The sequence below is a fragment of the Suncus etruscus genome, chromosome 3, assembly GCF_024139225.1.
Source record: "Suncus etruscus isolate mSunEtr1 chromosome 3, mSunEtr1.pri.cur, whole genome shotgun sequence".
Taxonomy (NCBI): Eukaryota; Metazoa; Chordata; class Mammalia; order Eulipotyphla; family Soricidae; genus Suncus; species Suncus etruscus.
The window spans coordinates 46,137,647-46,158,305 of record NC_064850.1 but is presented as its reverse complement, the minus strand read 5'-3'; the positions used below and the strand labels follow the sequence as shown (position 1 = coordinate 46,158,305).

At 55.1% G+C, this 20,659-nt stretch overlaps 2 protein-coding genes across 2 annotated transcripts; both read right to left on the bottom strand.

Moving 5' to 3' along the window:
- Positions 1 to 1,268: 1,268 nt before the first annotated feature.
- Positions 1,269 to 10,223, bottom strand: GARIN4 (golgi associated RAB2 interactor family member 4). The gene is made up of 4 exons (XM_049770764.1): positions 10,118 to 10,223; positions 9,452 to 9,552; positions 3,901 to 3,934; positions 1,269 to 2,890 (listed from the first exon to the last, which is right to left on the bottom strand). The coding sequence occupies exons 1-4, from the start codon at positions 10,221 to 10,223 to the stop codon at positions 1,269 to 1,271; spliced, it is 1,863 nt and encodes a 620-aa protein (XP_049626721.1).
- ATF3 (activating transcription factor 3) lies at positions 9,790 to 17,143 on the bottom strand. The gene is made up of 4 exons (XM_049769901.1): positions 17,078 to 17,143; positions 12,208 to 12,457; positions 11,010 to 11,117; positions 9,790 to 10,655 (listed from the first exon to the last, which is right to left on the bottom strand). The coding sequence occupies exons 2-4, from the start codon at positions 12,451 to 12,453 to the stop codon at positions 10,458 to 10,460; spliced, it is 552 nt and encodes a 183-aa protein (XP_049625858.1). The 5' UTR covers positions 12,454 to 12,457; positions 17,078 to 17,143; the 3' UTR covers positions 9,790 to 10,457.
- Between the last annotated feature and the right edge of the window lie 3,516 nt (positions 17,144 to 20,659).

The window sequence follows — 20,659 nt, the reverse complement described above, 5'->3', positions numbered from 1 at the left end:
TTGATCCCCCCACGTCCCATAGGGTCCCACTAAGCCAGGAGCAATTTTTTTTCCCCTCTTCCTCCCCCAGGAGCAATTTTTGAATGCATAGCCAGGAGTAACTCCTGAGCATCACCGAGTGTGGACCAAAAACCAAAACAACAACAAAAAACTATAATAGAAAATAAAAGTCGAATTAGGGGCTAGAAAGATTAGTAGAGGTTAAGGTGCTCATCTTACGTACAGCTGGCCCGGTGCCAACCCTGGAACCACACAGTCCCACACCCTGTACCCATGCCAGAAATCAGCCCTGAGCACTGCTGGGCCTGGCCCAAATCTGAGAAAGATCAGATACGACCTTCATCTGAAGCAACCCCTCCCCAGAAGACACAAGCCCCTAGCAATTGGAGCATCAAGGGCTCCCTGGGGGTGGTCTCTGGGGCCCCTAAACCCTGCAAGTCCTACTCTGTCTCAGCCAAGGCAGGAAGCTGTTGGCATGAGTCCAGAGTTGGGCCTCAGGTTCTGCTGGCCACTTTTGCCAGCCTGGACAGATCAGCTGGGGACCAGGTTCTTTTCTCCTGGTTCCTGTACCTGGAAATGACTCAGCCACAGGAGGTCAGTCTCGAGGCTATTCCAAAGGCTCTGGAAAATGGAAAGCGACCCTAGTTTGGGGGGCTGGAGAGGCAGCAGAGGGTACGCACTTGCTTTGCACCCAAATTCAATCCCCACATCCCATATGGACCCCACAAGCTCCACACGGAATGATCCCTGAGCTCAGAGCCAGGAATGAGTCCTGAGCATTGTGGGGTGGGTCCCATCTCACCCTCGTAAAAAGGTAGCAAAACCTAATGAGAGGGTGAAACTTCAGCCCTTTAATGATTGCACTGGATGAGGCTCTGGCCTTCAACCCTGGTCCCATCAGTCTTCCTCTGGCTCAGAGCCAGCAGTCAGCCCAGAGCACCACTGGAGTGGCCTCCACGTGCCCCAATGTAGGAAAGAAAAGGACAGGGAAGTGGTGGACTAGGATCCCCTCTGTTCCCCAGCTTCTGGGCTCCCAGCATAGCTCTTGCTCTTCAGGGCATAGCCAGGCACAATCAAGAGGTGGTCAAGTGTACAGGGACCAGAGTTCCCCCCAGGTGATCTCACAGAGGCCACTGTGAGGTTCCCCCTGGCCAGGTCTGAAGCCATCACAGAGCAGGAAGTGACTAGAACTTTAAGCAGATTCTGATCTTTATTTAATAGCAGGAAGGGTGCCTGTGGCTCTTCCCTTGACAACCCTGCTCTGTATCCTATGAGTCTCCTTCTAAAGCCATTGTCTTTGTGATGCTGTCTTTGGCGGTAGGCTTGGTCTCCTCTGGGGTGTCCTTGGAGACCTTAGACATCACTTCCATGGTGCCTGACTCTTCCTCGGATGTGGTCAGCAGCTTCATAGTGCTAGTATGTAGGGCTGGTACCCTCCTGGAGGTGAGACCGCGCAGGAAGACCCCGATGCGGCCCAGCCGCTTGCTGGTGGCGCCTGAGCTGCTTGTGGCCAAGCTCCGGCTGGACTTGTGGGCAGCTCTGGACTCCTTGGTGATGGGTGCATGGCTGATGCCTTTGTGCGTGTCTCCCCTCTTGATACTCCCAGGACTGCCCCGGATTCGTTCCTTCTTGTCCTCTCGGGTGGCCCGGTGACTAGCCATCGATTGACTCTTGGTGGGCTTCTGGGGACCCAAGTCAGCATTCTCTTTCTGGCAAGTCTCAGGGGGCTGCTGCCCGCTGTCCCCGGGCCTGTCCTCATCTTTCTCCTCCTGCTGCCCCCTCTTGTTGAAGGAGGCCTGATCGGGGGTATGGAGGGACCTCGCCATACCCTTTGTACCCTCCTGCTCTTTTTCCTGGTTAAGGAGCGAGAACAGGAGCTCCTTGCCCAGGTCTTCTGTGTCATCGGTGGTCTCGACGGCAGCCTGGCAATCAGATTCTGGCCCCACTTTGGTCAGCTGACATTCATCAGGGGACCTAGGCACAGTACCCACCAGTGGGGTTTTGCTCCCCCTCTGACCTTGGATGATGACACTAGGGGTGGCCACGCTTTGCTGGTCCAGGTTATCCAAGGCTATGGCGGCTGTGTCCTCACGCAGGGACCTCTCCATAGAATCTGGGTCCAGCCCCACGGGCTTTACGTCTAGGGTGGCTGCCCAGGACCCGGTCACAGGCTCGGAGGAATCTGGTCGGGTGCCTTCACCCCCCAAAAAGCCTGCTGAGGTGGCCCCAGCCACGTCCGAGGCACCATGGACGCTCCTGATGCTAACCTGGTCTGGTTCTCCGGGGCCCTGACAGTCAGCTGGCCCTGGGCTCTGGTGTTCTTTACCCTCCAGCAGGGGCTTGCCTTCCAAATCTTTAGCCGAGATGGCATAGGTGCTGCTGCCGTAGTCCACGGGTGGCCGCAGTAGGTAGACCAGCTTCTCCCAGTGGGCAAACTGCCCGTTCTGTGAGCCCAGGGCAGGGCTCAACTGGAGGTAGCAGGAGCGGCCAGTGGCGAACTTGAGGCGCAGCTGCTGCTTCTCTGCACTGTGGACAGAGATCCGCACGAAGCAGAGGGGAACGAGCCGGGTGAGCTCCAGGGCCTTGACGCCTCGCCTCTTCTTGGCCTTGCTCTGCCCGTCATTGCTGCCGAGGGGAGCCGGGCGGGCCATTAGCATGATGTCGGGGAGCTGCAGGAGTGGGCTGGTGTAGGCAATGCCCAGGGTGACCATCTGCATACGGTTGTGCACGTCGACTAATTCGCCCCGCCTAGTAATCTGGATGAAGTCGCTCTCGAAGATGGGCGCGTGCTTAAAGAGGTCGTACTCACCCTTGTGGAGCTGCCGTTGCAGCTTTCCCTTGAATGTGCAGAACATGCTCGTGCTACTCATGTTCTTTGCAGTGTAACAGGCTCATGCCATCTGGCTGACTGCACCCCCTGATGGCAGCGTAGTCCCCGCCGGACCCCGTCTGGATCTTGCCCAAAGCAGAGGGATGAGGGGGGCCCTGGTACCTCCCCACAACTGCCCCAACCACAGTTCACCCGACAGGCTGCCGGCAGTGACCCTGCCGGAGGAGGGACCTTGCTGTCTCTTGGCTTCCCCTGCTTGCCCTCATTTATCCCCCTGGTGCCCTTTGTGACCTGTTCTGCTACACCCCCCTTTGTCTCCCCACAGCTGCCCCCACCCTGTCCCAGACCCTCTGCAGAGTTCAGGCCTGCCCTGACAGCCACTCAGCGGGGGTCTCCATACCCACTTCAGCGAAACCACTGTGTTTTGCTAATACCTGGAAAGGACAGACATTGTCCTTCAGACACACAGGCAGGAGGGCTGGGAGTCTCAGGAAATTATGAGCCAGAGTCAAACTCAACCAAAAGTCAGGATGCCTGCGACAGCGGCTGCACTAAGGGGACTCCAGGCTACGTGTCCTCTCCCTTCCCAGAGGAGCCAAGAAACCTGCCAGTGAGTCCTGCTGCAATAAGGGGTTTGAGGACAGGGAAGTGACAGGGGCAGCCACTGTAGACTCAGAACCATTACCCCAAGGAGCGCTCAACTCCTCACCCAGCTCAGAGAAACACCCCAGCATCCTATACCACAGGGTTTGTGCAGTTTAGGCCTGAGGCTTGTTCACAGAGGGCATAGCTGCCATCTACAGAAGGAGTACCAGGGTGGAAGACTGCTCAGCCCGGACAGAACTAAGGAGTCAACCAAGGTAGGCATGAATGGGCTATGAAAGCTATGGGAAAAGCCATGAGGAAGCCATGGGAAAGCTAAATAAATCAACAGGAAAGCCATAGAAAAGACACAAGAAATCCAGGATGGAGCCATGGGATATCCACAGGGAAGCCACGAGGAAGCCAAAGGAAAGCCATGGAAAAGCCAGGAGGAAGCTACAGGAAATGAGCAAAGCTGGCAGACCCACCTAGAAGGTAGGTAGCATGGCAATTGGGCTGTGGCTGAGGGGAGAGGGGGTGCTGAATGACAAGGGAGTCCTCAGCTATGCCTTGGGAGCTGCCCAGCATGTGAGTCAACTCACTGCCACTAAGTGCCCCAGAAGCACCCATGAGGGACTTTCCATTCAGACACACTCATGAGGGGAATCCTAGTTTGTTTTAGTTTTGTGGGGGGGTTTGGGTCATACCCAGGGGCACTAGAGGTTACTCCTGGCTCTGGACTCAGAAATTATTCCTGGCAGGCCCAGGGACATGGCTCTCAAATGGGGATCTGGGGCTCATGTGCTTGAGGCAGGACTGGGGGGACCCAATGGGGTGTCAAGGATGAAACCAGGTCTGGCCACGTGCCTTTTCCCCTGTACTTGCCCTCAGTGACCTGAGCTTTGTCCGCTGTGTGGGCTGCTGAGAGTCAAGTGGTCACAGGGCTAGTAGCCCTTGTGGGTTTCTCCTCAGTTGCCCCCTTGAAGGAGCAAGAAGCTCTCCATAGAGTAGAGGATGGGGCAGGATGGGGATGAGGGAGTTGAGGAGGTTGGGGGGCTGGAGGAAATGGGGCATGTTCCTGGGCCCATGGAGAGCCCCAGTGGGATGGGGATTATGGTTTGGCTGCAGCAGCTCTCAGGGAGCAGGTGAGGCAGGAGTGCAGTATGCGGGGAGGGGGTAGGATCTCCAAACCCATAGTGTGGCATCACCATGGGGTGGGGTCTAGCCTAGTGTTACCCCTCCCTCAAATCCATATGTTAATATCACTTGGATGGTCAGACCCAGCCACACCTGGGAGGGGCTGAGGTTTGGAATAGAAAAATAAAAGAGGCAGGCATGGGGAGGGGAAGAGGAGAGAGCAGATCGAAGGGAAAAGGCAGCAAGGGATCTTGGAGGGCAGCTGAGAAAGACTGCTTAAAAAGGCTTATTATAGAAGCCATGTGGGGAAATGCACATGGCGGTTAGGGCCATTATATAAAACTGGCTGACTCCTCTGACACACATCACAAAGAACAAGAACAATCAGTGCTGGCGAGGATGTGGAGAGAAAGGAACTCTTATTCACTGCTGATGGGATTGCTGTCTAGTCCAGCCTTTATGGAAAATGATATGGAGATTCCTCAAAAAACTAGAAATTGAGCTCCCAGGTGATCCAGCTATTCCACGCCTAGGGATATACCCTAGGAACACAAAAATACAATACAAAAACTCCTTCCTCACACCTATATTCATTGCAGCACTATTTACAATAGCCAGACTCCGGAAACAACCAAGATGCCCTTCAACAGATGAATGGCTAAAAAAACTGACGTACATATATAAAATGAAATATTATGCAGTCATCAGGAAAGATGTAGTCATGAAATTTTCCTATACATGGATGGACATGAAATCTATTATGTTGAGGGAGAGAGATACACAGAATAGTATCACTCATCTATGGGGTTGTTTTTTTTTGGGGGCGGGGTTTGGTTTTTGGGTCATACCCAGTGGAGCTCAGGGATTCCTCCTGGCTCTATGCTCCTGGCAGGCTCAGGGGATCATATGGTATGCCGGGATTCAAACCACCGTCCTTCTGCATGAAAGGCAAACACCTTACCTCCATGCTATCTCTCTGGCCCACAGCTATGGGTTTTAAGAAAAATTAAAAACATTACTGTAATTAGGCCCAGAGACAATAGAGTTAAGGGCTGGAAGGGCCTGAAGGACTGGTTCTCAATTTGAAGCTCACCACAAAGAGTGGTGAACACTGTTAGAGAAATAACTACACTAACAACTAGCATGACAATGTTAAAGAATGAGAGAAGTGCAATGCCTGTCATGATACAGGTGTGGGAGGAGGGAGGCCTTGGTGGTGGGAATTCATCCATTGCACTGGTGAAGGGAGGTATTCTGTTTATGACTGAAACCCAACTACGAACATGCTTGTAATTATAGTGCTTAAAGATTTATATTAAAAAAAAACTGGCTGACTTCTGAAACTTCATCTGACTGCTTGTGAATTTCTTTTTTCTTTTTTATTTAATTATGACAACAAAGATGCAAAGAAGGAGGACAGGGTAAAGTTACAGTGGCAGCCCAATCACCCATAAACAGAATTCTCGGTAGTCCCATCAATGATATCCCAGCCTTGAACTTTCAGCCAAAGAACATTAAGAAAAACAAAACTGAACCCATGTACAATACAATTACTTTGTCTCTCAAATCCCCAGTTGTAGTACATACTATTTTTTAGCAGCACACAATATAGTCTAAAGACATTAGACTTATGTAACTCCTTAAACATTGAGGGCAAAGTACATTTCTCTAGTTCCATGCACATGCTTACTAGTTCAAGTTAGCCTCAAAAGTTTTAGTGGGTTGTTTTTCTTAAGGATTGGAGTCAAGGGAACATAGTAAAAAACGGTATTAAAGTGGCATTTGTTTGCATAGGCCCACCAAAACATAAGGGATATGGAAAGGCAAATTATGGTCTAAATACAAGGAGACCCTACCCCTGAAGTTTCCTGGCACAGGACTGACTCTAGGCTTCAGGCACACTAGTTTGTCCAATTCAAGTCATCGTCTGTAGTGGCAATACACCTCCATTCCTCACTTAGTCTCTGTTGTTGTTGGTATCATGCTTCTGTATTAAAGATCCTGGAGTCTGCATATCCCATATTGTAGTCAGGATGGTGCAGAGCATCCTCTCGTTTCACCTCACTTAAGGGGCAATAGAGAGAACTATGTCCTGTAGAGCAGGTCATTGTTGTTGTCAAGTCTTCTCAGTGTAAACGGAAGTCTCTTTTTAGGAGGTCGATGTCAGACCCTTGGTAGAGTCTTTCCTGGTAGAGGACTGCTTCCAGCTGTTGCTATAAAAGACCTTGGATGTTTCGTAGATAGCTTGCCTGGTTCCGGCGTGAATGGAGGATGCCCATTCTTCTGAGGCCTGTGCCAGGTCATTCTATCAATGTTCAGGGTGTAAGGTACATTGTACTGAGATTTATTAGATAAGAACTTATCTGTATGTATGGTATTTTCCCATTTTAATGTGTCTATGCAAACAAGGATCAATGCCATGAAGCGTTATTGGTGCATCTGGAGGCAATAGGAACAAGACCAGCAATTTCCATGACATAGTTCAATCATAGGCATCAAACTGAAGGACAGTTCCACCAACAATCCTTACTGAACAGCTTACAAAGAAAAGACAAGATGAAAAGTGGATAGAAACATCATAGTAGAAGAATATATAGAGAGTTACATCAGTTAAAGAAAATACCCGGGGCCGGGCGGTGGCGCTAAAGGTAAGGTTCCTGCCTTACAAGTGCTAGCCTAGGACGGACCGCGGTTCGATCCCCCGGCGTCCCATATGGTCCCCCAAGCCAGGAGCGACTTCTGAGCGCATAGCCAGGAGTAACCCCTGAGCGTCACCGGGTGTGGCCCAAAAACAAAAAAAAAAAAAAAAAAGGGGCCGGGCGGTGGCGCTGGAGGTAAGGTGCCTGCCTTGCCTGCGCTAGCCTAGGACGGACCGCGGTTCGATCCCCCGGTGTCCCATATGGTCCCCCAAGAAGCCAGGAGCAACTTCTGAGCGCATAGCCAGGAGTAACCCCTGAGCGGCACAGGGTGTGGCCCAAAACCCAAAAAAAAAAAAAAAAAAAGAAAATACCCATAAAATATTCAAAAGATATATGTGTTCAATATGTGTTCAATTTCTGTCCTTCTAAGTAGTTCTGGGATTTGTTAGATCTACTGTATGTCTTTGGTCAGAGAATAGAACTGTGTGTTACTGAAGTTAAGAAGAGTAAATCTGGGGTACTAATGGTTGGGAGGAGCATATGTTCCCCCGCGCGGTTTCCAAAATGTAGACTGGTATGAAATTGCCAGTGACAGCCTGAGTATAGCTGAGCAGCTATCTGCCACCCCCCAGATCAAACTCCACCCCCTTAGCCAACCTCTGTAGCCAGCCTGGGAGTGGGGAAAACCCAGGGTGCCCCATCAGCTCCTTCCAGAAACCCACCTGGAGATCAGGAGGAAAGGGGGAGAGGGGGGTCAGGTGACCCATGTCCGAGCCCCCCTACCCTAGGCCGGGCCAAGAGGCCGCTGGCACATGCGGAGGCCTGCCAGCTGCCTGCCCGTGCCGGCTAAAAATCCTGCTCCAGGAAGGGAGAGAGACCCTCCCAAGCCCAAAGGACAGGGATTTAAGCCCCACCCTAGGCCAGTGTCCGGGCCCCGGCCAGGGAGTGGGGAAAACCCAGGGTGCCCCATCAGCTCCTTCCAGAAACCCACCTGGAGATCCGGAGGAAAGGGGGAGAGGGGGGTCGGGTGACCCATGTCCGAGCCCCCTTACCCTAGGCCGGGCCAAGAGGCCGCTGGCACATGCGGAGGCCTGCCAGCTGCCCGACCGTGCCGGCTAAAAATCCTGCTCCAGTGCTTGTGAATTTCTAAGCCACTATCCTGTGCCTTCAGACCCTTGGGCTGAAGGGACTACAGGCGCCATGCCATGCCCTACATTTAAACAACAGTCCAGTAGGTGACTTGGCCCTGGAGGGGTCCTCTGCACCTGGCAGAATCCCCTTCCATGCTTGTTCTCACAGACCCAATCTTTGTGTCCAACTGAGAAGAAGGAAACAGCTGCTAGTAAATAGTCCTTTTATTCAAGTGTCGCAGCAAACCTGGACAGAAATGGAAGGAGCTGGACATGTTCCGCACAGCTCCATGAACCAGGTGCACTTCTTAGATACACTTTTCCCCTTTGAATGCTGGGGCCCCACCTGGCATGATCAAGGATCACTCCTTTGTTTGCATTCAGGGATCACACCTGGCAGTGCTGGGAGGGACTCACTTGCAGTACCCGAAATGGGACTTGAGCTGGCTGTGTGCAAGGTAAGCACCTTCCCCTGCACTATCTCCTGGCCCTGTGTGCTTCTTCTGTCCAAGGTCAGCCCCTGTGCTCCTTCCAAAGACCCCTGCTGAGTGCCTACCACTTAGGGCCTACCGCTAAAGAGTGCCCTTTGCCCACAGTGCTCATCCCCTAACACAAGTTCTGTTTTTCTGTTCCTCCCTCTAGATATGGAAACTGACACTGCCCAAGAGGGCTGGGGTGCCTTGGGAACCAGAAGATCCCCCTATGATTTTTAGTCAACAGGGCCAGTGGGTCAGTACAGGGTCACAGGTGTAGAGTGCTATGGTTGGGTGAGCCAGGCTGGGTTCTGGGACAATGCCTTATCACAGATTCCATGCAGTGAGGGTCTCCTGAGTCCAGGGAGGTTGGGCAGTGCCCAGATCACCCCTTGGCACAGACTTGACCCACCTGGGATCTGCTAAGAGTAACTGGGGCCCCAGGTAGCAGCATGGATGAATAAGTTTGGTGCTGTAGGGTGTGGGCACCTCCCTCCAGCTGCAAAGATGCTGAGCACACACCCCACACACAGGAGTCCTGGGTTTGATCTCCCTGAACCCAGCCAGGAATGATCCCTGAGCACTGAGCTGGGAATAGCCCCAGAGCCCATCACCCAAGTCCCAGTATATGTGGTCCCACATGAGGACACCCCCCCCCACTTGCTTCTTGATGCAGATTTGCAGTTCACAGACAGGACGCAGCGGGAATGGAGCACAATTCAGGCTAGATGCAGGTGCCCTGCGGACAGGCACTGAGCTGTCTGATGGCCAAGGGGGCAATAGCCAGACCCTGTCACCGCTTCCTCCCCACCCAGCTCCAGGCTGTGTTCTGGGTCTGTAATAAGGAGCTTTGGATCCACTGGAGTGGAGAAAGAGACCAGGAAGGCAGCCAGATCCTAGGGCTGCCCCAGAGCCCCAATGCCCGCCCCCCCCCCCCCCGGCCAGGGCAGAGTTGGGGATGGATCCTCCCCCCACAGACCCATGAAGAGAAGAGAAAATGGCTGTGTAAGGAGCCCCACTATGTCTTGGCCCCGTAATTTATTATCACGGCAAGTCAGGAGAACTGAGATAAATAAGGGGCAGAAAACCAAGATGGCTTCGTTGCATGGGGCGAGACATTGAGGATTTTGACTGTGGCCAAGCAGTCTGCCCAGTCAGGATCGGCCACCACTGAGGCTTTTCCCAGGGCGGGGCTCGGACCACTGGAAACAGACTGGATTGCTTGTGAGATCGTCAGGCCCAGAACAAACTCAGGGCCCTTAGCCCACAGTGACTCATCCAGGAGAACTGAACCTGGGAGGGCCACCTGCTGGCAAAAGTCTCAACCACGTAGGCCTGTGGCCAGCTGAGGCTTCTGGCTGAACACAGGGTACAGAGCCCCGAGCACACGGGGCCACATGGGCAGTAGCTCAGCCAGGCCGGCCTGCGGCATGGGAGACTCCATCCTCACACCCATGGTCCTCCCCCTGTGCAAGTATCCTGGCACATTGCCGGCTCTGTGAAACTCCCTGGAATTGGGGAGTGGCCGCTAAGGCAAGGCCTGCAACTTGGAGTCAGGCCACTTGCTGAGCCCTCCTGGGGCTGCTGGGGTCCAAGCCATGTGTGAAGGCCAGATCAGGCAGCTGCAGGAGAAGTAGGATCTGGCAGTCTGAGGCCCATGGTGGCTCTAGCTGTGCAGTGTGCCCTCTTGGAGGCGCTGCAGGAAGATGCTGTGCTCAGCGTCTGGTGAGCGCCCGTGTTGGGCTCGCACTATGCAGGTGGGCCGGTGCAGATTGAGCAGGTACATGAGCTGCTGCTTCTCGCTCCGCAGTTCCTCAATTTGTGCCTTCAGTTCCGCATTCACATGTTCCAGCTTCTCCGACTCCTGTAGGTGGCATGAAGGGTGGCAGGAGATCAGTGGGGGAGCAGTACAGGGATCAGCAGGGGGATCAGTACAGAGGAGCAGCACAAGGAAGGCTTGCTCATTTGGGGGCTCTGGGGCCTGAACTCTGGGGAGGCTCCCAAATCTCTGTCCTCAAAGTCACTGTGGCTCCAGTTCACACCCTGGATTCCCTGGGAGCCCCATCTCTGCCTCCAGGCTTTTTTTTGTGCCAGATTCTGAGGATACTATGAGGATGGAGGGAAAAGGTGGGACAAGGCAAGGCTCAGGGAAGGGGACAGGGCAGAGGACAGGGCACAGGGTAGAGGACAGAGCACAGGCCGCAGGCATGGTACCTACCTTCTGCAGACACTCTGTCTTCTCCTTCTTCTTGTTCCGGCACTTGGCAGCTGCAATCTTATTCCTCTCTCTCCGCCTCTTTTTCCTCTCGTCTTCTTCTGGAGCTACCTGTGAAGTCCAGGACAGATTCATCAAGAGGCAAGACACGACCTTCTTGGATGCTCTGTGTGGACACCGGGAAGATAAACCAAAGGGAAGGAAAGATCTGCACACAGCCCCTGAATGGGTCAGGGCACTGGTGGGAGTTTACACACAACCCCAAGCCAGCCAGGGTGCTCTGTTCTGGACAGAGTGCACAGGGCCTGAACAGGGAGGTGGCAATAGCTCCAGCCCTGAGCTTTGCAGGCCGGCCACTGGGGGTCAGCCTTGAGCCCCCGCCACTGCACCCCATGTGCCATTAATAACACAGACAGGCAGGGCCCCCACACTCAGACCTGGGCTCTCCCTGAGGGCCTGGAAGGCTGTTCACTACTGCCCACACCACAACTGAGCTACTGGGGCAACTCCAAAACCTGAGGGGTGTGGCTCAAAGGCTGAATGCAACTCCACAACAATAAAAACTCAAAAGCAAGGGGGCTGGAGAAATAGCATGGAGGTAGGGCATTTGCCTTGCATGTAGAAGGTCAGTGGTTCGAATCCCGGCATCCCATATGGTCTCCCGAGCCTGCCAGGAACGATTTCTGAGCATAGAGCCAGGAGTAACCCCTGAGTACTGCCGGGTGTGACCCAAAAACAAAAAAACAAAACAAAAAACCTCAAAAGCCAAAGAATCATTATGGGAGTCCATTGTTGGGCCCTTGGGCTGGGCCACTGCTGCGTGACCACATCCCTCATCCAGGGGGTCACTGCTGTCCCCCATCCTGGGGTGATGGTTCCCCTTCCACTCATTGTGTCCACCAAGGCCCTCCTTCAGTGCCCCAACCCCGCTCTTGCTGGCTGGTACTGTCTTCCCTGGACCCTGTCCATGGTCTGGCTCTCTAGGGCTTCTTCCTCACTTGCTCAATCACTGCCCTGCCCACTTCTCTGAGCCTCTGCTCACTACTTTGGGGCATCGTCCATCTCCCCGGATGGTAGAAAAGCAAACAGCCTTGAAACATACTGCCTAACAAGTCCATCCTAGCAATTGCCTGTCATGGCTGCATACCTAGCCTAGGGTAGTCACTGTCAGCTAACAGAGTTGGGAGACATGCAGACTCACCTCATCTGTGTGGAGCAGCATGTCAAAGGGCCGGGTGCTACCCATGGTGCCTGGGCCAAGTGTGCTGGTCACCTGCTGGCACAGCCGCTGCTTGCCTTGGATGGCAGCTCTCAGCTCCTCCTTGACAAATGGTGTCAGGTTGGCAAAGTCCTCAAACCCCAGTGAGCCAGGTGGTGAAAGACAGGGGACTAGGGCCGATGCACTGACTTCCGAGGCTGCCACTAGGCCTGGGTGCTGGAGCATCATTTTGCTGCAAGACACAAGGAGGCCCCCGGCCTCTTTAGGGATCTAGGGGCACGGACAGAGACCCCTAGCCAATCTCATAACCAGACCCCCCCCAGGCTTTCACTGACGGACAACTCCTAGAATGTTCTGGAAACACAGCACAGGAAGGTGACATGGGCAGAGGTATAAAGGGGAACTTGGGCACTAACCACTGGGGGACTGTGAAGAACCCCCACTTGTGGGTGTCTCAGAAAAAAATTTGAGGTCTCTGTGACCACCTGCAGTTTCTGAGGGTCCAAGGAGGCTGGTGGGGGACACAGAACGACTATCGAGGGGCTGGGAGGAATCTCAGGGTGTCACGGACCCAACCACACTTCCTTTCCCCCCCACACTGTCTCATCTCTCCCTTTGTACTGTACTCCAAACACTCAGATTATCAGTAAGGTGGGAGTCTCTGGTCAGGCAAGAAGTCCAGGTTGCCCACTGCTGGCTGGGCCCTGAGCTGCAACCTGAGCTGAGTCAGAGATAGTGCGGGGGGGGGGGGGGGTCTGATAAGCCTGGGATGGGGAAGGAGGTGGCCAGGCAGGTACTAAAGCTGCAAACCCAGATTATCCATGTTACTGATTACAATGCTCTGGAGAGGAGGCTGAGAGCTCAGATCTGTCTCTCTGAAGTATGGACCCTTTCCTGTGGTTCATCAAGCGAGTGTTCAGGACTGGGGGCTACTGTTTGGGACACACACACACACACACACACACACACACACACACACATCCAGCATTGCTTGTTACAGAAATGAGCCTCTCGGCAGTAAGGAATGTTCTTCTGCGGAGCAGGAATGGGAATCGGCCTGCTCAGGTGGAAACAGGTGAACATATCAAGGCCTTCCTAAAAGGGGCAGGTCACAGTGGATGCTGAGGCCCATCTGGGCTGCCAACTCTCACCTCCAGCAGTGCTGGGAAGACCCAGAGGGCTCAGAAAAACAATTCTGCAGAAGCCCACAGTGCTGACATTTGACCTGAACCCAGCCTGTGTTTTTGGAAGCCATGCCCGGGTCACAGGTGAAAGGGAAGAAGTTTCAGAAAAACTGCCCCAGGGGGCCCAAAGATATGACACAGCAGGGAGAGTGCCTGCTTTGCATGAGTGAACCCAGCCATGAGTGATTGCTATGCACAAGGCCAGGAGTAAGTCCTGAACCAGCTGGGTTTACTCCCCAAAAGTGCTCTGCTCTAGGCTGGAGGAGACAGGTGCTATGCAGATGGGGGTGGGTCTTTGAGGTCTTACACTGGACCATCCTCACCCCCAGCATGGAGAATAACCCCCACACCCTGCTGGCTATAGCTGGAAAGCAGGATAAGAGGAGAAACAGCAGGAGGGATGCGAAGTGCCTTAGATTGACTTCCTCAGCTTTTCCGGACTTTTGAGTGCTGCTGCGGACCCCCCTTCCACATGGTCTGACTGAGGCTCATCCCCCCAGAGAAAATGAGATTAATTTCCATACACTCTCTTTCAGACAGCTGAGGCTCCCCCCCACTCTCACACACATGCGCACACATGTACATACATATGCATACATACAACATGCAGGTGCGCACACATGGAAAAAGGCAGCTCTGGGCAGACCTCCTGGTCCTGGCAGTATATCCCCATTGGAATCCCCATGTCCAGCATTTCCAAGAAAGTGAACCTTATGGCATCTCAGATAGCCCTCACGCCCAGACCTACTATCCAGCTGCCTTGGGCCACCTTTTTATGGCAACTTTCATTTCCACCCAGAAACACAAATTACTACCAAGGATGATGCTAGGTGGGAGCGTAGGGGTACTGATTGCCCTGCTAGGCTGCCCACTGCCTTCCTGGAGTCAGGAAGTTCTGACCATCCTAAAGTGGGCTGGACAATTGGGCTGCATGGATTCCTCTGTGCCTGCTTTGGGGGTGTTCCTAATACTATCCAGGAGTCAGGACTCACTGCACCCCTGCTCTACACTTTGATTGATGTCTGGAACCCAGCGTCTGATGGACCCAAATCCCTCCTATATCCCCCATACCAACTCCTCCACTACCAGCACCAGCCTGTCCCTCATCTTCCAGCCCTGCCAATGTTTTCACGCTCGGGCCATTTCTCCTGTCCCAATGATGTACTTTCTTCTCTCAAAGCTCACTCTGACCCTGCCCGTGTTCTGGTGGGACAGAACTCCCACAGCAGGGCCATAGGGTCATCTCCTCTTTTACCATGGAGGAACAAGAGAGGCAGGGTCTGACCAGGGCCTAGCCCCAGACTGCTGACTGTCCCAGCTGCACTGAAGCGTGAGGGCAGCCCAGGCAGCCAAGAGAAGACAATGGCTGGGAAGGCTGAGGGATGGGCGGAGAGGGGCAGATGGGGAAGAAAGGAGGGCTGGGCCCAGGGCTCTAATGGGTGCTGTGTCATATTTGCTTTGCCTTGTTTGGGGCCTCTATCCCATGGTGCTCAGAGACTGTTCCATGCTCAGTGTTCATGTCACTCAGAGCAGGTGTTGGGGGACCGCAGTGCTGAGATCTCCAGCGTACAAAGCATGTGCTTGGTTGGCCAGGCCTTGTCCCTGACCCACCCCGGGGACTGGATCTTACTTCCCAGAGAATTCACACCCCCAAATCTGCTTCCACCAGGACCCTCAAAGCGCTACAAGGCTGCAGCATAAAAATAATTAACTCCTGGGGCCGGGGAGATAGCATGGAGGTAGGGCATTTGCCTTGCATCAAAAGGATGGTAGTTTGAATCCCAGCATCCCATAGGGTCCCCCGAGCCTGCCAGGAACAATTTCTGAGCATAGAGCCAGGAGTAACCCCTGAGCGCTGCCGGGTGTGACTCAAAAAAAATAAATAAATAAATAACTCCTGAGACCAGAGTGATAGCACAGCGGGAGGGTCAAGGAGGGTGTTTGCCTTGTATGTGGCTGACACCAGCATCCCATTGAGTTCCCTGAGTCTGCCAAGAGTGGTTCCCGAGCATGCAGTCAGAAGTAACCCCATGGGGCCAGAGAGATAGCATGAAGGTAAGGGGTTTGCCTTTCATGCAGAAGGTCGGTGGTTCGAATCCCGGCATCCCATATGGTCCCTCGAACCTGCCGGGAGCGACTTCTGAGCGTAGAGCCAGGAGTAACCCCTGAGCGCTGCCGGGTGTGACCCAAAAACCAAAAAAATAAAAAAAATAAAAATAAAGAAGTAACCCCTGAGCATCGCTGGGTGTGCCCCCCAAAACAAATAAAAATAAACCTACAGTCAACACGAAATTTAAAGGGGGCAACAACACCAACTTTCCCTTCATTTAAAGTTGGGGAGACCAGGGGCTGAAGAGACACAAGGCTCAGGGGTTTGTTTCATGTGTGGCTGACCCCAATTTGATTCCCATCATTCCAAAAGGTCCCCTGAGTCCCACCAGGAATGACCCTTGGCACAGAGCCAGGGCCCGCTGCCTGTGAGCCCCAAATAAAGTTGGGGAAACTGTAGACCTCACAAGGCTGACTCCTCCCACGCTGAAACAGGTGTCCGGAGGGAACCCTGGATTCTCCAGTTCCCCCTTTTTTCTGGCTAGAGGATCCAGAGACTCCTAGAGAATGAGAAATCAAAGAGAGGTCCCGGAGAGATAACACAGCGGTAGGGCATTTGCCTTATATGCCCGCCGACCCAGGAAGAAAGGTGGTTTGATTTCCAGCATCCCATAGGGGGCTGGGGGATAACACCTCCCCAACCCCAGCCTGCCAGGGGCGATTTCTGAGCGCAAAGCCAGGAGAAACTCCGTAGCGCCCCCCAAAAAAAAAGAAAGAAATCAAAGAGTACCTGGGTGGGTGGGTGGGAGTAGGGAGTGGAACAAATAGAGGAGGGGTCAGGACAGGGCCGTACCGACCTGTCCAGTGATCAGAGACACAGATGCGCGCACGACAGTCCCCCCAACCCCGACACCTTGGGGTTGTCAGTGACGTGAGACCCCGATCCGCTCGTCCACAACCCGCCTCGCCCCTTTCCATCACCTTCTCGAATCTGAATGTTTCCCTCGAGCGCGGGCCTTTTACGGGCGCCCCCCAAACCAGTAGTGAGCGCTCCAGCAGGGTCCCGGTTCTTAATCCCGCACCCCAAACACCCAGAGAACTCGTCGCACACCCGCACCCCTATTTCTCAGCCGTAGGGACCCCGCCTCCTCTGTCCAAGGGGACAGCGTGTGACCGGCAAGGGGACAGGAAATCCCGGGAGAGCTGTCGCCTTCCGCTCCGGGACAGCGGCCGAGCGCGCACCGCGGGTTCCCTCCTTCCCGCACCATTCATTCCCGGGGCGACTCCGGGTTCGCTTCCCACTCCCTCCGGGCCGGGACCCCTAACTCTGACGACCGTCCCCCAGGTGCCCGGGATGGCGTGGGGCTGCGCTGTCTGCCGAGGGCGCGGCAGGACGAGCGGCGGGGACCCGGGAGACCGACGCGTCGCTCTCGGCCACTAGGAGCTGTGCGCGCCGCGGCTCGAAAGAGAAAGTTACTTCTTGGGGAGAAACTTTTCCCGGCGCGAAGAAGCAGCAGCGCCCGCGGGACACTGGGCTGAAGCGAGAAGCTGGGGAAGCAGAGGCGGTCCCAGAACACTCCCGAACCGAGCCCCCCCCCCACGCCGGCGGCAGAGCTCACCTGCGGGGTCCAGGCGGGGTGGCCAGGGTCCGGGGCGAGGACGCGCTGGAAGCCGGAGCGCGGAGAAGTGCGAGCGGTGGCTGTGGCGGACTGCGCGTTGCATCACTCCTTTATAGCCCGAACTCTGGACCAGCGCCCGGCCCACTCCGGGCGGCGAGGCCCTGGCTGACGTCATGCTATTAATAGCTTCTCCCCAGAACCAGCCCAGCTCTGCGGGGCGCAGGGGGAAGAGGCCGGGCAGGCAGCGGTGATGCAAGCCGGGGAGGAGCCGGCCTCGCACGCTCCGGCACACGCCCGCTCGCCCGCCCGCCCCTCTCGCTCCATATCAGGCCTGGAGCCGCCTGGGCCGGCCGCCAGATGTGCTTTCCCCGGGCTGCGTGTCCCAGGCGTGAGCCAATGGTGCCCAAGCCAGCCGCATGACTCCACCGCGCCGGTATCCGGCCCCCCTCGGCCCCGGGATTGGAGGGGGCGGGTCCTGGCCACGGCCCAGACTAGGTGAGGCTGGACACGGGGCACGACCTTTCTCTAAAGTGCGTGGTCATTTTGAGGCGCTTGGGGAAAACACACCCGCCCCTCACCCACCCACCCAGTCTCCTTCGAAAGACCCGCAGCGGGCCGGGCCTCTACGAGCCAGAGCACACCGTTATCCGGGGGAGGGAGCGGCCCGGGCCCCCCACGCGCGCTCCCCACACCTGCTAAGTGCTCTCCCCCGCACCAAGTCGGGGCGTGTCGGGAAAGCTCAGACTTTTTCCGTTCTCTGATCGTTCTGGGAAACGCCGGGACCAAAGAGAGAGCGCAGAGGACTGAGACAGACCAAGGTTGGCCCCCGGGGGTCACCTCTGTGGGGGTCGTTTTTGGAGAATACCCTTCCTTCGAGTCCCCGAGTATTTCTGCAGGTTCGGTGTGTCCGGGGCGCAGGGACTAGGCAGCCGAATGGAGGTCCCGCGGGAGACTTCAGGGTGGCGGGAAAGCGGGATCCCGCTACCCTCGGTTAGATCCCGGGTTTCAAGGCGCGCTGGATTTAAATTTTTCAAAGATGATTTCCTGCTGCGACCACCCCCTAAGCTCTCAGTATTTATGTTGAACCCGGGATCTTCCCAACTCCCCCTGAGGAAGGAAAGGAGCGTTCGGATCTGGCTTGGGAGGGAAGAGATGGGGTGTGGGGGTGATACGAGACTTTCCCCTCGTTTCTTCCCAGATAGTGGCCGCGACTCAAACACAAGCAACGGGTCATCTCCAGAGCTGCCGCCTGCACCCCGACTTATTCTAACCCCCAAAGCCGGCCTCATCTAGAACCCGCCACACACACATTTGCCAGAATAAAACTGACTTCCCACCCCCGCAGGGTCGACGGCGGAGGAAAAGCCCCTCGAGAGGCGGCGACCAGGGCCACACAGGGTCCCCCGCTGATGCGCCCTGAACCCACGCGCTGCGAAGGCAGGCGCGCAGGAAACCCCGCGTTTGTTTTTGTTTTACTTTTCGCCTTGGTAACGGCTCCTGGGGCCCCGCCCTTTACCCCCTCCCACGCCCACACCCTCGAACCCGCCCCACACCCCCGCATCCCGGCCCGGCGCAGCAGCGCAGCCAGGTGAACTCGGGGCGTGTCGGTGCAGCCCAGACGGCAAGAGGCCTGGGGCAGGTGTCTGTCTGGTGACGTGAGCCAGGATCCTCTCCCGAGCGAGCAAAAGCAAAAACACCGATTAGGGTCCGTCCGGTCAGCCTCCTCAGAGCCCAGCGCAGCCCCAAGCGGCATCCCTCTCCCCCCGCAGTTCTATCACAGGTTTGTGTTTGGAGTTACCTCGGCTCAGACGGAGACCCGTCCTCACCTTAACCTGGAGCCGCGGAAGGAGAGACCCTCCTTCTGCCTCCAAACAATGCCATGCCGGACAATTTGATGAAAACTACCGCGGTGGGGTCCCCTCTCCCCCGGACACCTGGTTTCAGGCGAATTCTTGGGTTTGAATCTGCGTAAAACCCGCCCGGCCGGCTGCCCGCCGACAGCCGGGCTCTGCCTTCAACTCCGAAGGCTGATAAGCTTCGCGGAGAAGCGAAGCCGCTGTCTGGGGCATGAAACTCTTCTCCCAGGAAAACAAACACCGTGTCTGTCCTCCACTAGGAATCACCCGCAGGACTGCAGGCAGACTTGGCGGGGGATGATGGTGGTGGTGGTCCAAATCCCAGGCCTGTGTCCTTGGGGGTAGTTACCCCGAGGGTGGTCAAAGCCAGAGAGTATGCTGCTCTGTGCTGAAAGAGGCAAGGAAAGCTCAGAGCTCCAGGCTGCCCTGGGGCTGGGGGCCCTCTTCGTCCTGGGGGGTTCATGCTGAGAAGGAGGATTGAAGCTGAGACTCGGATTCCCAAATTCCCGCAGAGCCCCTGTGAATTTCCCTTCAGATCTGAGTGCGATAAGAGCTGGAAAGTTCGTGTCGCTGCGTGTACAAGGAAAGGGAAAACAGTCAGGAGGGGAGGGGAGGGAGCAGGCAGCTGCCAACAGCCCACTCGTGGCAACCAAATCTAAACACCAAAACATTGACGGGAGCCCAAAAAAAAAAAAAAAAGTCCAAGAGATATATAAAGATTCAGGTCGTTTTTATGACAGGACAGGCCTCCTTCTCCTCATCCCACTCTGTGATTGAGCTCCAGAACTTTAAAAATGCAAGTTGGGGCCAGCGAGGGGCACTTGCTTTGCAAGCAGAAGCTCTGGCTTGGTTCCTAGCACCCACGGTTGGACCCTCACCCCCACAGGCCCCAGCTGGGAGCAGCTCCCCCCAGTGGGCGGGACAAAGCAAACTAACAAACATACTGGAAGCCCCAGCTGAGACTGGAAACTCAGGCTCCAGCTTCCCTCCCCCCCCCCCCAAGCCCACATCACCTCTGAAAGAGACCAGATGCCTGGGCCAGATTGTCTCCACTGCTCCCCAAAGCCCACATCTGGAAGTGTGAGTATGGGTTTCCCAAGCGTCTCCCAGACAGGAGCACCTGTATGACATTAGTAACAAGTGGGACTCTATCTGGGGTCCACATCTCCCCCAGTGTCCAGGTCATCCCAAAGTCAGTGCCAGGAGTTGGGAACTAAGCTGAGGTTTCCAAGGAACTCACTTCCCCCAGCCTCACCTCAGTGCCCCATAGACCCCATTCATCCTTGGTAAAGGGGCTGGAGTGTGACCATCTGTTGTTGTTGTTGTTGTTGTTGTTTTGTGGGAGGGGACACCTTCTCTGAAGTCAGGAACAAGCCTGAAGGGACCCTCAGGTGACTATCCCAGAGGACCTGGGGAAAAGGTGGCTGGTTTTGAAGTGTGACCACAGACCCAGAGTCTTTACTGGTCCCCTGGGAGACTAGAGCTGAGATCCCAGTGCCTAGTTCTAGCAGCCTCTGCTGGTACATCTCTGTCCCATCTGTCCTTCTCTGTCCTATCTGTCCATCCATCTCTGTCCTATTCCATCTATCTGTCTCTGTCCCTCCATCTCTGTCCATCTATCTCTGTCCTGTCTTTTCATCCATCTCTGTCCCATATGTCCATTCATCTCTGTCCAGTTCTATCCATCTGTCTACTCCTCTCTGTCCATTCATCTGTCTGTCCATCT